Source organism: Hyla sarda, chromosome 3, assembly GCF_029499605.1.
Source record: "Hyla sarda isolate aHylSar1 chromosome 3, aHylSar1.hap1, whole genome shotgun sequence".
Lineage (NCBI taxonomy): Eukaryota > Metazoa > Chordata > Amphibia > Anura > Hylidae > Hyla > Hyla sarda.
In genome coordinates this window covers 193,278,382-193,296,416 of record NC_079191.1, presented here as the reverse complement: position 1 = coordinate 193,296,416, position 18,035 = coordinate 193,278,382, and the positions used below count along the sequence as shown (strand labels likewise).

General features: G+C 44.0%; 1 protein-coding gene across 5 annotated transcripts in view; it reads right to left on the bottom strand.

Moving 5' to 3' along the window:
* PRIM2 (DNA primase subunit 2) overlaps window positions 1–17,756 on the bottom strand; it is a 145,984-nt gene extending 128,228 nt beyond the window's left edge. Inside the window, exons 1-2 of one of the 5 annotated variants that reach the window (XM_056565793.1) lie at window positions 17,535–17,756; window positions 12,192–12,380 (exon numbers count right to left, since the gene is read on the bottom strand). In XM_056565793.1, coding sequence (XP_056421768.1) covers window positions 12,192–12,351 — 160 coding nt within the window. In that variant the 5' untranslated portion in view covers window positions 12,352–12,380; window positions 17,535–17,756. Of the gene's footprint in view, window positions 1–12,191; window positions 12,381–16,407; window positions 16,433–16,629; window positions 16,650–17,354; window positions 17,486–17,534 lie in introns of those variants that run through there. The other 4 variants (XM_056565791.1, XM_056565792.1, XM_056565795.1 and 1 more) reach the window with 4 other exon arrangements.
* Between the last annotated feature and the right edge of the window lie 279 nt (window positions 17,757–18,035).

Here is an 18,035-nt window from a genome sequence, read left to right as displayed (position 1 = left end):
AAACATTTTATCTCCATGTTTTTGCCCGGAATACCCCTTTAACTTTCTGAGTTGATTTATAAAAATTAAAAAAAAAAATTTAAAAAAAAAAAGGAAAATTTTATTTTTGTGCTTTGGTTTTTTTCCTCCTCGCCTTCTGAAAATCATAACTCTTATTTTTCCATATACAGACCCATGTGAGGGCTTGTTTTTTTGCATGACCAATTGTTGTAGTGACATCACTCATTTTACTATAAAATGTACAGCAATCCCCAAAAAAGTTATTATTTGTGTGAGGAAATTGAAAAGAACACTAAAATTTTGCACATTTCGGAGGGTTTTGTTTTTATGCTGTACACTTTACGGTAAAAATTACATGTTTTCTTTATTCTGTGGGTCAATACGAATTATCTGATACCCATGTTTACATACTTTTCTATTATTGTACTGCCAAAAAAAAAATGTTTCCACAAAATAAGTAAAATTGCCCTATTTTGACCACTTATAACTTTCCCATTTTTCCGTACAGGGCTGTTTTACCGGATTTACAGTGATTTTACCACTTTTGCGTATATCTGAGTGTTTGATCACATTTTATTAAAATTTTTATTTGGAATATGATCTGACCAAAACACATTTATGCCGTTTACCATACGGAATAATTGACATTATATTTTGATAGTTCAGACAATTACGCACACGGCAATACCAAACATGTTTATTACTTTTATTTATTTTACACTTTTTGGGGGTAAATGGGAAAAGTATTAGCAATAATTTGATAATCCCTTAATGACCACATGTTTTTCTGTTTTTGCACTTTCGTGTTTTTTCCTCCTCACCTTTTAAAAATCATAACCCTTTCAATTTTGCATCTAAAAATCCATATTATGGCTTATTTTTTGCGCCACCAATTCTACTCTGCAGTGACATCAGTAATTTTACCCAAAAATCTACGGCGAAACGGGATAAAAAAAATCATTGTGCGCCGAAATTGAAGAAAAAACGCCATTTTGTAACTTTTGGGGGCTTCCGTTTCTACGCAGTGCCTTTTTCGGTAAAAATGACACCTTATCTTTATTCTGTAGGTCCATACGATTAAAACGATATCCTACTTATATAGTTTTGATTTTGTCATACTTCTGTAAAAAAAATCATAACTACATGCAGGAAAATGTATACGTAAAAAAATTGTCATCTTCTGACCCCTATAACTTTTTTTTATTTTACTGTGTATGGGGCGGTATGAGGGCTCATTTTTTGCGCCGTGATCTGAAATTTTTACCAGTACCATTTTTGTATTGATCGGACATTTGATCGCTTTTTATAAATTTTTTCATGATATAGAAAGTGACAAAATATGTTATTTTGGACTTTGGAATTTTTTTTGCGTGTACGCCATTGACCGTGCGGTTTAATTAATTATATATTATTTGAACATTTAGTTCGGACATTTACGCACGCGGCGATACCACATATGTTTATATTTATTTTTATTTACATCGTTTTTTTTTTTTATGGGAAAAGGGGGGTGATTTGGACTATTTATTACGGGCGATCCAATCATCCATATTAAGTGTCGCACTGCCACAGATGCCACAATCTGTATTCATCACGGCATCTGAGGGGTTAATTGCGGACATCGATCGCTGATGTCCACCATTACCAGCCGGGACCTGCCGCGTATGACGCGTGCTTGCGGTCATGGCCATGACGTAAATGTACGTCATGGTGCCTTATGTACCACCGCACCATGATGTACATTTACGTCCGATGTCGTTAAGGGGTTAATACATGATATAAAAATTTATAAAATCCCACTTATAGGAGTACGAGTGGTAACTAAGGGTAGGTTTTTAACCTCTTAGGGACGCAGGGCGTACGCCCTGCATCCCCGATCCTTAAGGACTCAGGGCATCCCTGTACGCCCTGGTCAAGTTTAACTAGTTTAACCCCTTAAGGACCCGGGCTTTTTCCGTTTTTTTCATTTTCAATTTTTCCTCCTTAACTTTAAAAAAAAATCCTAACTCTTTAAAATTTTTACCTAAAATTCTACATGATGGCTTATTTTTTGCGTCACTAATTCTCATTTTACCCAAAAATCTACGGTGAAACGGGAAAAAAAAAAACAATGTCCGACAAAATTGATGAAAAAACACTATTTTGTAAGATTTGGGGACTTCCATTTTTACGCAGTAAATTTTTTGGCAAAAATTACACCTTATCTTTATTCTATAGGTCCATCCGGTTAAAATGATACGAGTCATTCGGCAATTGGACAGCGAGGAGGCAGGTAGGGCCCTTCCCGCTGTCCTGTAAACTGTTCGGGATGCCGCGATTTCCCTTTAGCCGCGTGGCTCAGCTCTGAGCGCGCGGCTAAAGGGTTAATAGCGCGCGGCGCTGCGCGCTATTAGCGGCGGGTCCCGGCTTCACTATGACGCCGGGCCCGCTGTGATATGATGCGGGGTTACCGTGTAACCCCGCGTTATATCACGGGAGCAGGACCAAGGACGTACCAGTACATCCTTGGTCCTTAAGGGGTTAAGGTGAAAATAGGCTGAGTCCCTAAGGGGTTAAGCAACAACAGATTTACATGACCACGGATATACTTTATACAGTATATAGCAAAAGAACTGCAAATACATTATTAAATAACCACCATTTTTTTTTTTGACCAAAAACGTACGTCATGACACCCTGGTACTTAAGGACCCACCCATGACGTACGCGTACGTCATGGAGAATTTCGGCCCCCACCGGGCGGGGATCGGACCGGGATGCCTGCTGAAATCATTCAGCAGGCATCCCGTGCAAACGCCCAGGGGGATCATCTGACAGTGTGAATTCACACTTGCGATTTGCGCGATTCCGGGTCATTACGGGTCTATGGTGACCCGGAATATAAGGGGGATCGCGGTTGTTTAAGACACCCACGATCCCCCTGAAGGGATAGGAGTGAGGTGGCAGGGGTGCCACCCCTCCTGTCCCTTCTATTGGTGGTCTAAACGCGACCACCAATAGCAGATCGGGGGCGGGGGGGTTAACTTTCGTTAGGCGGGGCAGAACGGGGAAACGACGAGGACCGGTGCCGAAGATCAACTTACCCATCCGGGCGGCCGTCAGAGGCAGCGGGTGACGGAGATCGGCGGGCGGCGATGACGTGCGGCTGGATCGTACAGAAGCCAGTGAGTTGCTTGGCAACATCTGGAGGGTACAGTTTGAGACCATTATACAGTGGTCTCTAACAATAGCCCTCCAGATGTTGCAAAACTACAACTCCCAGCATGCCCAGACAGCTGTTTGGGCATGCTGGAATATGTAGTTTTGTAACAGCTCTAGGGCTACAGTAAGAGACCACTATACAGTGGTTTCTAACTGTAGTTGTCCAGATCTCGCAAAACTACAAGTCCTAGCATGCCCAAACAGTTGTTTGCTGTCTGGGCATGCTGGGATTTGTAGTTTTGCAACAGCTGGGAGGACCACAGTTTGGAGATCACTTTGCAGTGTTCTCTAAAACTGTAGCCCCCCAGATGTTGCAAAACTGCAAATCCCAGCATGCCCAAACAGCAAACAGCTGTCTCGGCATGCTGGGAGTTGTAGTTGTGTACCTCTAGCTATTGCATAACTGCATCTCCCAGCATGCCCTTCGGCGATCAGTACATGCTGGGAGTTGTAGTTTTGCAACAGCTGGAGGCACACCAGGCATACCCCTATGTCCACCCCTATGCAATCCCTAATTTAGTCCTCGAATGCGCATGGCGCTCTCTCACTTTGGAGCCCTGTCTGTCGTATTTCACGGAAACAGTTTAGGGCCCCATATGGGGTATTTCCGTACTCGAGAGAAATTGCACTACAAATTTTGGGGGCTTTTTCTCCTTTTACCCCTTTTGAAAAGGAAAAGTTGGGGGCTACACCAGCTTGTTAGTGTAAAAAAAGAAAAAAAATGTACACTAACATGCTGGTGTTTCCCCATACTTTTTATTTTCACAAGTGTTAAAAGGAAAAAAAGATCACCAAAATTTGTAACGCAATTTCTCCCGAGTACGGAAATACCCCAGATGTGGGCGTAAAATGCTCTGCGGACGCACAACAAGTCTCAGGAGAGAGAGTGCACTATGTACATTTGACGCCTAAATTGGCGATTTGCACAGGGGTGGCAGATTTTACAGCGGTTCTGCCATAAACGCAAAAAAAGAAATACCCACATGTGACCCCATTTTGGAAACAACACCCCTCACGGAACGTGACAAGGGGTATAGTGAGCCTTAACACCCAATAGGTGTTTAATGAAAATTCTTCAAAGTTGGATGGAAAAATGAAAAAAAAAAAAAAATTCACAAAAATGCTGGTGTTACGCAAAATTTGTCATTTTCACAAGGAAAAATAGGAAAAAAGCCACCCAAAATTTGTAACCCTATTTCTTCTGAGTAAGAACATACCCCATATGTGGATCTAAAGTGCTCTGCTGGCGCACTACAATGCTCAGAAGAGAAGGAGCACCGTTGGGATTTTGAAGAGAAAATTTGTCCGGAATTGAAGGCCATGTGTGTTTACAAAGCCCCCATATAGCCAGAACAATGGACCACCCCCCACATGTGACCCCATTTTGGAAACTACACCCCTCATGTAATGTAATAAAATGTACAGTGAGCATTTACGCCCCACAGGTGTCTGACAGATTTTTGGAACAGTGGTCTGTGAAAATGAAAAATTAAATTTTTCATTTGCACAGCCCACTGTTCCAAAGATCTGTCAAATGCCAGTGGGGTGTAAATACTCACTGCACCCCTTATTAAATTCTGTGAGGGGTGTAGTTTCCAAAATGGGGTCACATGTGGGGGGTTCCACTGTTCTGGCACCACGGGGGGCTTTGTAAACACACATGGCCCCCGACTTCTATTCCAAACAAATTCTGTCTCCAAAAGCTCAATGGCGCTCCTCCTCTTCTGAGCATTGTAGTGCGCCAGCAGAGCACTTGACGTCCACACATGGGGTATTTCCATACTCAGAAGAGATGGGGTTACAAATTTTAGTAAAAGAAAAAAATAATAATTTACACATCCAACTTTAACAAAAAGTCGTCAAACACCTGTGGGGTGTTAAGGCTCACTGGACCCCTTGTTACGTGCCTTGAGGGGTGCAGTTTCCAAAATAGTATGCCATGTGTTTGTTTGTTTTTCTGTTCTGGCACCATAGGGGCTTCCTAAATGCGACATGCCCCACAAAAACCATTTCAGAAAAACTCACTCTCCAAAATCCCACTGTTACTCCTTCCCTTCTGAGCCCTCTAGTGAACCCGCCGAACACTTGACATACACATATAAAGGTAGGGATCGACCGATTATCGGTATGGCCGATATTATCGGGCGATAATCACGATTTTGGGCATTATCGGTATCGGCAATTATCTTGCCGATAAGCCGATAAGCCGATAATGCCCCGCCCCCCGCACCGCACCGTGGTAAATTTTACCCCTTGTAAAAATTCAAAAACTGGGTCTACAAGAACATGCCAGTGTAAAAAATGAAGATTTTGAATTTTCTCCATCAATTTTGAAAATTGTGAAAATTTGCTGCTATACTTTGAAGCCCTCTGATGTCTTCTAAAAGTAAAAACATGTCAACTTCATGATGCAATCATAAAGTAGACATGTTGTATATGTGAATCAATATATCATTTATTTGGAATATTCATTTTCCTTATAAGCAGAGAGCTTCAAAGTAAAAAAAAAAATGCTAAATTTTCTAAATTTTCTCATAAAATTTTGGAATTTTTCACCAAGAAACGATGCACGTATCGACAACATTTTACCACTAACTAAGTAGAATATGTCACACAAAAAAACAATCTCGGAATCAGAATGAAAGGTAAAAGCATCCCAGAGTTAATGTTTAAAGTGACAGTGGTCTGATGTGCAACAAGGGGTTAAAGGATAAAGTGCTCAGGTGCTGTGCAGCAAAATCTGTCTATACAGTATATCACTTGCAGAGGTCTGTAAAATGTGCAAAGAACTATTATAGCACAATGTCACCACAGGGTGGCAGCATGCAAACGTATTAAAATATGTTTTAGACAAAAAGCCTGTAGCAAAGAATATCTGCATGAAATACTATCACAAGATATAAAATATATCAGCACATAGGTTTATAATACTTTTGCTATGGAACCACAGATACAACTATACAATTATGTGCAAGTAGCTGATCATAATCCACATGAAATCGACTTCTACATCCATTATATGCAACAACATAATCAACATGGAAACTTAAAAAGACCACCAACATTTTTAACACAATTTTTCCCAAGTACGGATATACCCCATATGTCGATGTAAAGAGATCTGCGGGCGCATAACAGAGTTTAGGAGTGAGAGAGCATTATGCACATTTGAGGCCTAAACTGGCGATTCGCACAGGGGTGGCTGATAGTTGCAGCAGTTCTGACAAAACACACAACAAAAAAAACAAAACAAAAAAACAAAAACACCCACATGTGACCCCATTTTGGAAACTACACCCCTCAAGGAATTATTTTCACCCAAATAATAAAAAAATTACTGATAATGCTGAAAGTGCACCAAGGTACAAAACCTCAAAAAAATTGCACAACAGAAGAAATATTAAACAATATAAATCTTAAACATATCTTAAAAACATGACTTAAAAAGTAGAGGCACAAGATACATTGCTGGAAAATGTGCAGGTGGTAAAGACACCGTCAGTGGCCGACAAGCAGGGGGGGGGGGGGGGGGGGGGGAGAGCTTCTGCTTTCTTTATTAGCCAGGGAAGTGAACGGCTGTGCGTTCCATTCCCCTCTGTACTCTTTAATCACATTTATTTTATACCAAAATCTGCAGAAAAAAAGCACAAAAAAAAAAACAAAAACATTATTTGTGGGGTAAAATAAAAAAAATGCTATTTTGTAAATTCTGGGGGCTTTCATTTCTACACAGTGCACTTTTTAGTAAAAATGACAGCTTATTTTTACTCTGTTGGTCCATATGGTTACAAGGATACCTAACTTATGTAGGTTTTATATTAATACTTTAAAAAAATTATAACTACATGCACCAAAAGTAGTATGTTTAAAATTGTCATTTTTTGACCCCTATCATTTATATTATTTTTCCCGCATACAAAGCTATATGAGGGCAAATTTTTTTTTGCGCCGTGACATGTAGTTTTTATCGGTAACATTTTTATTTTTATGGGACTTTTTGATCACTTTTTATAAAAAATTTATGGTGCATAAAGTGAAAAAAAATAATGACTGATCGCCACTGGGATCCCCAGCAATTTCCGTGAAGCACCATACATTCTGTCCCGGGTGCTGCTTCAGTCTTGAAAATCTTGGTTTCCTGAGACTGAGACGTGATGTCACGCCACACCCCCTCCATTTCTGTCTATGGGCGTGGTGTGACATCACGGAGATTGCGGGGGGGGGTCCCAGCGGCAGGACCCCTGTGATCACATCTTATCGCATATCCCTTGGATAAGGGATAAGATGTCTAAGGCCAAAATACCCCTTTTATATGCAATTTTGCAGACAGAAGGTTGCTTTCTGCCGGGTCTATAACGCATGTTCACACACCAGAATTTGCTAAATTCTGTGAAATTTACTGCAGAATTTTCATGCAGAATTCAGTGCAGAAATTTTGCCATGTGAACAAAGCCTCACAGTTCTTATTGGTCGCAGCCAAAAAGGTATAGGCACTTATCAAGAGAATGTTAACACATGACAAACACAACTAAAAAAGTTAGAATTATGACTTTGTAAATCAGTCATTTGGTTTTTGTGAATCATCTCAACAGCACCACACACGAGATTGCCCCCAATGATCCTATAGGAACAGGAAGCACAAAGAGGTTAAAAGGCCCCTCCCCAGACAACCCCTCAATGTTTACAAATTACTAAGAAGCATACATAAATATAAAAAATACATATACAACTTAGGAAGGGATTAAAAGGGTGCTGTTGTGATTATTCACAAAAACAGAATTATCGGCAAGTCATAATTCTAACTTTTCACCATCATCACAACAGCACTACACATGAGACATACCAGATAAATGATGTCTAGGGAGGGAATATCGCTTGTAGCACTTTACATCCAAAAGCCAAATCTTGAGACAAGGCCACATTAAAGGAGTACTCTGGTGCAGAGTATTCCAGCTCAGTCCTGCAAAAAAAATGAAAATGAACCATCTCTCACCTTCCTGCGTTCCCGCGGAGCGCCACTACAGCTGATCGGTCCTCCGGTCCATCCTCTTCATACTTCCGTGTGTTCCGTGAAGATGGATCGGAGGACCGATCAGCTGTAGTGGCGCTCCGCGGGAACGCAGGAAGGTGAGAGATGGCTCATTTTCATTTTTTTTGCAGCCCGGGCAGGAATACTCTGCACCAGAGTACTCCTTTAAGTTTGTAATGCTTAAAGAAGGAGTAGGAGTAGACCAGGTCGTCGCTCTACATATCTTATCTAATGAGGCAGAAGCTTTAGAGGTTTTTTTTTCCCTCTGTCAGGACCTTGGAACTAAACAAATAAATTTGAATCCTTTCTCCAATCTTAATCTGCTGTAAATAATAGAGTATAGTCCTTCTCACATCCAGGCAGTAAAAAGCTTCTTCCTTCTCATTTTTGGGAGAGTTACAAAATGTTAGCAAAATAATGTATCGAGACCTACGAAAGTCTAAAACCACTTTTAGGGGAAATTAGGGGGGGGGGGAGCATAGGCTCTTGAAACGAGGCATCCGTCGTCAACGTAACTGAAGGGAGAGCAATCCAAGTTACGCACTTGACGAGAATCTGTTTCTTCTACCACCACTTCAGAGATTTTTTCACTGCAGGAGGAGTAAACATCTTTTTCTCCAAGGAATACTAAGACCAATCCCATACCTTGAGAATGTGTTTCTGAAGAATTTGGGAATGACTTTGGCAACATGGAACAGATGGAATGCACAATGTCATGGATCCTAGAAGTGACATAGCATTCGTGATGGAGGACACCTCCCTTTGGTGAAAGTTCTTGATCTTTTGAATAAGTAAAGAGACTTTTTCCGAGGGAAGAAAGGTCATCTGCATGCTTAAGTCCAACAACATCCCCAATAATGTTTTCTGCTTTGAGGGAAGAAGACATGACTTCTGCAAGTTTATAATCAACCCTAAATTATGGAGAGAGATAAGTGTTACAGCAAATTTTTGATGAGCAGGAAATATGGGAATGTGGAAATAAATGTCCTTCAAGGCTATTATTGCCATCCAGGCATTCTGTGGAATTAGTGGAACTGCTGTTTTGAGGGTCTCCATCTTAAAGCGTTTGTAAATGATGAAACGGTTCAGATGTTTCAGATTTATTATGGTCCTGAAAGACCTGTTTGATTTGGGGACAAGAAAAAGGCGAGAATAATGGCCCTGTTCTTGTTCCTCTGGTGGTACAGGAATTACTGCTCCATGAGCGAGAAGATCTTGAACCCCCTGAAATAGGTGTCTGTTCAGACAGGCGTAACTGAGATTTGTTGCAAGGAATTTTTGAGGTGGAGGAGAAACAAACTATTTTGAACCCGTGCATGATAGAATTTAGAATGAACAGCTTTTTGGTGATATCCTTTCACTGTTGGTAAAATAGAGTCAGTCTCCCCCCCAACCAAAGAAGAGTCACAGTTTTTTCTCAGGAAAATTGGGGTGGAGTAAAAACTCTTGTCCTTTTCACCCTTTAGGGTAACTCCACCTTCCGGATTTCCCTTTACCTTTGTAATTATCCTGTCTGTTCTTGAAGGGACAAAAATAATTTTTGGGTTTGGTAAACTTTTCCTCTGGAAAGCCCCTCTTTTTGTCCGCCGTGTGCTGCAAGATATTACCAAAACAGAGGCAAAGAGAAGTTTACCTGGAAAAGGAATAGAACATAATTTATTCTTTAAAGTTATGTGTCTCCCTGACAGTTTTTCAACCAGAGAGCTCTCCTGGCAGAGTTGGACAGTGCTGCAGATTTGGCCGCCATCCTTACTGACCTTCTTAAAACGGACACAGATGTCAGCAGAGGACACTGTGCTCATGATGTCAGCAGAGAGCTCTGTGTTCCAAAAAGAAAATAATTTCCTCTGTAGTATTCAGCAGCTAATAAGTACTGGAAGGATTAAGATTTTTTTAATTGAAGTAATTTACAAATCTGTTTAACTTTCTGGCACTAGTTGATTTAAAAAAAATAAAAATAAAAAAAGTTTTCCGCCGGAGTACCCTTTTAACATTGGAATAGTAGAAAGCATTTGTTCTTTAGGAGTTTTGTTCTCAATTTGAATTTGACCTTCTAAATGACTCAGCCACAAAAAAGGAGCTCTAGCTACACTTGTAGCTGCAATATTAGGGTTCAGGAGGGCCGAGGATGCATCCCAATTTTTACGGAGCAACCCTTCCATTTTCCTATCCATGGGATCCTTTAATTGCGAGGCATCCTCAAAGAGAAGAGATGTTTTCTTAACCACCTTGGCCACCTGAACATCTATTTTAGGAGCTTCATTCCACAAATCTGTGTCTTCACTTTTAAAAAGGAAACCATGATCTGAATTATTTAGGTATTACAAGCCTCTTTTCAGGATCTTTCCACTCACCCAAGATTAAACTTTTATGGTCTATTCACACGTACAGTATTCTGAGCAGATTTGATGCGCAGGATTTTCTGCTACAGATTTCAATGTAAACTGAACACAGCTTGAAATCCTGCACATCAAATCTGCAGAAAAATGTACGTGTGAATAGACCCCTTAAGGTTCTCATTAATAGTGGAGAAGCTTGTCATTTTAGGTTTTAACCCCGCAAACATTTCATCCTGTACTGACTGTGTAATAAGAGTATCTTCAATATTCATGGTGCTTCTGACAGCACCCAAAAGGATATCAGTATGCTCAGCCAAAAAATAATGGCCCAGATTTATCAACCTGTGTGAGAGAAAAAGTGGAGTGATTTTTCCACAGCAACCAATCACAGCTCAGCTAATGAGCTCTGGTAAAGTGAAACCTGAGCTGTGATTGGTCCACTTTTTCTCGCACACAGTTTGATAAATCTGGGCCATTATCTTTTATCTTCTAATTTTTTTGGAAGTAGTAGGTAAATCCTCCTCTGAATCCAAATCAGAAAACAAAACATTCAGGTCTGAATCAGAATCTGAATCCACAGGTACAGATGGCTTAGCTTTTTTAGCAGGAGGGGTACCAGTAATAGACTGGGAGGGCAGTGCTGCTGCCACAGAAGCTTGGATTTGTTGGCTAATCATATTTTTGTATTCATCCATAAAGGACGAGGTCTCCTACTAAACAATCCTGGCTATACATGAGTTACACAGAGGTTTGACATGTCCTTCAGGTAATTTTTCAAAGCATAATGCACATTTTTTTAGGCTTAGCTTTAAGTTCTTTAGGTTTACAACCCATAAGTAAGGGGAAAACCAAAGAGAAAATCCCTAAGTAAACCCCAAGGACCAGATCCTTACTGGGCTGATAGTCTTCCCTTGCTCCACAAAGTTAAAGCAAGAAGAGGCAGTAGCATCCATTCTGACAATAGTTAAATAATAAAGATGAGGTCCTACCTTTATATGCGGCCAGGATTTCAAATTTGGTGCCTAAGCGCCGGCGTCCAGACGCTGCGCCATCCCCAGCATGATTCTCAAAATCGGCACCACTCGGGAGATGGCACATCCGGCAATCCCAGCAGGAATGCAATGACGTCACGTGCAGGTGCCTGAACTCACCATAGACCAGAAAAGGTCAGGGGAAAGACACGCGTGAACCCGAGGACCGGCCGGAAGTTCTCCCTCGGAGTGGGAGTCAATGGGACTGGAGAGGTATGCTGCAGTGAACACATGACCAGGTGCGGTGCTACAAAAGAGGGGGAGTCCAAGATGCCGACCTCTACCGTCCGGCTGCTGTACATCTGATCCCGTAACCAGCCCTAGGACCACGAGGTAAAGCTCAATGCTTCCCATAGGAACAGGAAACACTGAGGGGTTGTCTGGGGAGGGGCCTTTTAACCTCTTTGTGCTTCCTGTTCCTATAGGATCATTGGGGGCAATCTCATGTGTGGTGCTGTTGTGATGATGAGGTGAAATCTCACATTATCTATTTTGCCTTCATAGCCAAGGGACAGAAAGCCATGACACATTACATACATCTTTGGCAGAGAAAACATCTTAGAATCATTATATAACAATTATGACACTCACGTTTTAGTCTCTCAATAGCAAAGGTCTCAAATTCTGTTAGTGAAATATTTTCAGTAGGAGGTAGCTGATAAAACTGAAGACAGAACGGATATTGATCCCCTTTTCTATCACCAGTTAATCTTGTGTTAGCCTTCAGTCGGGAACTCCTGCTAAACTGCATTTTCCAGATAAATAATCGGAGAAGACCACCTGCAAATTCACAAACAAAATAGGTAAAAAAATTGTACGTAGTTAAAAATAACTAAATCTTAGCCAGATCTGTGCCCCAGCTACGATTATCTCAAGTTCAGTAAAAGGAGCTTTATTCATTCTCCGAGTTCCAATAAATATAAATGATATTGTAGGGCTTGTTGCCATTTATATTGATAGTTTAGGTTTGTTATTTATCAGAAAACAGCCCAAATAGTATGCCAACAAATTCCAGAGCTTATATGGTTTTCTTTGCTTTTCTTGAAGGACACAGGTGGGCATGTTTTTTTTTAAGTACAGAGAAAAAGGACTATATGGAACAAATGTAGACCCTTTTAGACTGCATTCAATACAATAAAATCAGTGGATTCTGAGCAGATAGGCTGCAGTATAGGTCAGCAAACAGTTTGACTGGTTTTACATAGTATACCAAATAAACAGCTTTAGAACAGATCTGAACAAGACCTTAAAGGGGTACTCCAGTGTTCAAAATGTATCCACAAAATAGGGGGTAAGTGTCTGATTACAGGGGTCCAACTTCTGGGACCCAACGCGATCTCCAGAACCAATGCCCCAAACCTCCCCACTAAATGGAGCGCATGCATGCATTCTCTATAAGAGAATCCAGCGTATATATGTAATTATTATACAATACTTAGTCTCACTGGTCACCTTATCTTATACTGTTCCCGCAGGGCAGTCTTCTCCAGCTACTGTGAAATTACAACTTCACAGCTCAGGTTTCATATCTTAACCCCTTAAGCAGTGGCGTAGCGGGGCCCCCCACAGCGCGGTAGTGGTCATTCAGCGGGTGATCCGCAGCGTAAAATACACTGTGGATCCGCTCGTCTGAAGGTACCCTTACAGTGTGTCACCCCAGAAGTAAAGCACATGAGGAGGAGGTTTGTTACAGTGTGTCACCCCAGTAGTAAGGAGATTACATGAGGAGGAGGTTTGTTACAGTGTGTCACCTCAGTATTAAGGTGCGGTGTGCCAAAGGGGGCTGCAAAATTAGCTTTTGTCTAGAGTGCACACGCTCCGGGACTCGGATGCTGCAGCTCCGACCCCCATATGTCCAGGCAATTTTCCCTGGTCCCCCAGCAAAATGATGGGGAAGGAGCAGGTGCAGCGCTACAGAGCATGGAGCCGGGATCCAAAGAGCCCTCAGCTTCAGGTACTGTACTCCTTCCCCTCTACACCTCTGACACCCTCTGTCACCCATGTACACTCCTCTGCTAGCCCTGTAAATCCCTCTGCCACCCCTGTACACACCTCTTAAATATAAGTATAATACTACTAGGGTAGGGTCACATGTACAGGATCTTCTGCATAAATGATGCGCACTATTTGAAGCTGCAGATGTTCAGTCAATCAGTTTACACTGAAATCTGCAGCTTCAAATATGCAGAAGATCCTGTACATGTGACCCTACCCTCAGTATAGATAAGTGCATTCATCTTCTATTAACTCTGTTAATACTATCAGGATGAATAGAGGAGGACATGGGGAATTTATCTATATCAATAGTGTATGTATGTGTATATATATATATATATATATATATATATATATGTATGGGATCGACTGATTATCGGTATGGCCAATATTATCGGCCGATAATCACGATTTTGGGCATTATCGGTATCGGCAATTACCTTGCCGATAATGCCCCGCCCCCCGCACCGCCCCCACCACACAGCGACCGCCCCCCCCCGACTGCAATTCCCCCCCCGACCCACCGCACCGCGTCACACCCCCCACCGTAGTGGTGGGCGGTATACCGGTATGGATTTTTGCCCATACCGCTATACCGGTCGGGCCCCTCCCCCACCCGCCGAGTCAATTAAAAAAATTAAACTGAACGCCATGTGACGCTTCGTTACACCCAGAAGTATGAAGGAGATGGACCGGAGGACTGATCAGCTGTAATGGCGCTCCGCGGGAACCCAGTAAGGTGAGAGATGGTTTATTTTCATTTATTTTGTAGCCCGGGCAGGACGGAGCAGGAATACTCTGCACCAGAGTACTCCTTTAAGGTGTTAACAAGCTCTGGTGAAGTGAAAGCTGGGGGCACTGCAGCATCATTCACTATGGGGGCACTGCGGCATCCTTAATTATGCGGGGGCACTGCGGCATCCTTAATTCTGCGGGGGCACTGCGGCATCCTTAATTCTGCGGGGGCACTGCGGCATCCTTAATTCTGCGGGGGCACTGCGGCATCCTTAATTCTGCGGGGGCACTGCGGCATCCTGAATGGGGGCACAGTGGCACCATTCACTGCGGGGGCACAGTGGCACCATTCACTGCGGGGGCACAGTGGCACCATTCACTGCGGGGGCACAGTGGCACCATTCACTGCGGGGGCACAGTGGCACCATTCACTGCGGGGGCACAGTGGCACCATTCACTGCGGGGGCACAGTGGCATCATTCACTGCGGGGGCACAGTGGCACCATTCACTGCGGGGGCACAGTGGCACCATTCACTGCGGGGGCACAGTGGCACCATTCACTGCGGGGGCACAGAGGTACAATTAGTCGGTACAGGGCACAGTGTTTGTCAAAAATGTATTTAGGGCATAGCGTTTGGCAGTAATATTGCAGGGAAATAGTGTGTGGCAGTAATATACCAGGGGCATAGTATGTGGCAGTAAGATACCAGAGGCCCAATGTGTGGAAATATTATATTCAGGGGGTACATAGTGTGACAGAATTATTTTCAGGGGTACAGTGTGTGGCAGTATTATATTCGGGGCACAGTCTGTGGCAGTATTATATTCAGGGCACAGTCTGTGGCAGTATTATATTCGGGCACAGTGTGTGGCAGTATTATATTCGGGCACAGTGTGTGGCAGTATTATATTCGGGGGGACAGTGTGTGGAAGTATATTCAGGGCATGCCGTGTGCGGCAGTATTATATTTAGGGGTTACAGCTTGTGACAGTAATATAACAGAGGCTCAGTGTGTAGCATTATATTCAGAGGGTACAGTGCGTGGCAGTATTCTATTCAGGGGTACAGTGCGTGGCAGTATTCTATTCAGGGGTACAGTGCGTGGCAGTATTCTATTCAGGGGTACAGTGCGTGGCAGTATTCTATTCAGGGGTACAGTGCGTGGCAGTATTCTATTCAGGGGTACAGTGCGTGGCAGTATTCTATTCAGGGGTACAGTGCACGGCCGGATTCAGGTCATATGTCCTCCACACTTCAGTCACTCGTTTGCTACTTCCTTCAAGGCCGCTGGGTGTGAACCAGGCCTTAAAGGGGTAGTCCAGTGGTGAAAAACGTATCCCCTATCCTAAGGATCGGGGATAAGTTTGAGATTGCGTGGGGTCCGACCGCTGGGGCCCCCTGCGATCTATCTGTATGGGTGCCAGGCTCTCCGGCCAGATAGCAAGTGTCGACCCCCGCACGAGGCGGCGGCCGACACGCCCCCTCAATACATCTCTATGGCAGAGCCGGAGATTGCCGAAGGCAGCGCTCCGGCTCTGCCATAGAGTTGTATTGAGGGGGCGTGTCGGCCGCTGCTTCGTGCAGTGGTCAACAAGCCCCCTTCCCGCAGGCTGTCGGGGCTCCGTACAGGAGATTACAGGGGGCCCCAGCGGTCGGACCCCCCGTGATCTCAAACTAATTCCGATCCTTAGGATAGGGGATAAGTTGTTCACCACTGGATATCTCCTTTAAGATTCAGCTTGGACCTCTACCGGATGACAGACCTGAATAAGCGGACCCTCACTAAAAATAGTTGAGTACCCCTGTTATACAGACTGAGAATTGGCATGTATGGTGTCACACACACCCACCCGTGCCAGTCCCTGGACCACCCACACACACACACACCCCACCCGTGCCAGTCCCTGGACCACCCACACACACACACACACCCCACCCGTGCCAGTCCCTGGACCACACGCGCACCCCCACCCGTGCCAGTCCCTGGACCACACGCGCACCCCCACCCGTGCCAGTCCCTGGACCACACGCGCACCCCCACCCGTACTAGTCCCAGGACCATCCACACACACTACCTGAAGAGCCGCTGTCAGCAGGACCATACACACTACCTGAAGAGCCGCTGTCAGCAGGACCACACACACTACCTGAAGAGCCGCTGTCAGCAGGACCACACACACTACCTGAAGAGCCGCTGTCAGCAGGACCATACACACTCTACCTGAAGAGCCGCTGTCAGCAGGACCATACACACTCTACCTGAAGAGCCGCTGTCAGCAGGACCATACACACTCTACCTGAAGAGCCGCTGTCCCAGGACCATACATACACACTACCTGAAGAGCCGCTGTCAGCAGGACCACACACACTACCTGAAGAGCCGCTGTCAGCAGGACCATACACACACTACCTGAAGAGCCGCTGTCAGCAGGACCATACACACTCTACCTGAAGAGCCGCTGTCCCAGGACCATACATACACACTACCTGAAGAGCCGCTGTCAGCAGGACCACACACACTACCTGAAGAGCCGCTGTCAGCAGGACCATACACACACTACCTGAAGAGCCGCTGTCAGCAGGACCATACACACTCTACCTGAAGAGCCGCTGTCAGCAGGACCATACACACTCTACCTGAAGAGCCGCTGTCCCAGGACCATACATACACACTACCTGAAGAGCCGCTGTCAGCAGGACCACACACACACTACCTGAAGAGCCGCTGTCCCAGAACCATACACACTCTACCTGAAGAGCCGCTGTCAGCAGGACCATACACACTCTACCTGAAGAGCCGCTGTCAGCAGGACCATACACACTCTACCTGAAGAGCCGCTGTCAGCAGGACCATACACACTCTACCTGAAGAGCCGCTGTCAGCAGGACCATACACACTCTACCTGAAGAGCCGCTGTCCCAGGACCATACACACACACACACACTACCTGAAGAGCCGCTGTCCCAGAACCATACACACTCTACCTGAAGAGCCGCTGTCCCAGAACCATACACACTCTACCTGGAGAGCCGCTGTCAGCAGGAGCGCGCCGTCAGATTGAACGCGGGAAAATGAACACAAGACCAAGTCTAAAGCAGATGATCTGCCGAGCTGATCGACCCGCATGAGATTCCAGGGAAAGGTGATTTTATTCCACTGATGTATGTATTGCTAGTAATCCTACGGATAATACAAACATACCTGGTGGCAATAACAGCGACTACTTACTAGAAGATTTCCGGTTACTAACGTGCTCCACTAGCGATTTATTTCCCCTTGTCTGGTTGGACAGTATACGTCATCAGAGCATGTGACCCAGCAGCTGACATGGGGCGGGGTTTGATTTCTTCCAGATTTTTGGCGGGCTGTGGTTGTGTTTACCATCGTTTAGTTCGGCTGTAGTGGTTGCGGGTGTAATGTGCGAATGCTGGAGTGTATAGGGGCATGTGTGGACTGAACGAATATGGCGGGAATGGATAGGTGGATAGTGCGGGGACATGGGGTCAAATCTGACACTGAGGCTAAAAGGGTTTTCCTACAGCTATGGTTGAATTCCTTCTCCTTCATACAATTGTGAATACGACTTTGACACGTTGGGAACCTGGTGATTGGTTCTAAAGGCACCAACATGTCAGCCAAAAATAGGAAAAAGTGAGAATTAAAGAAAAATAAGTAGATAACTAATACAGATAAAGCAAATCC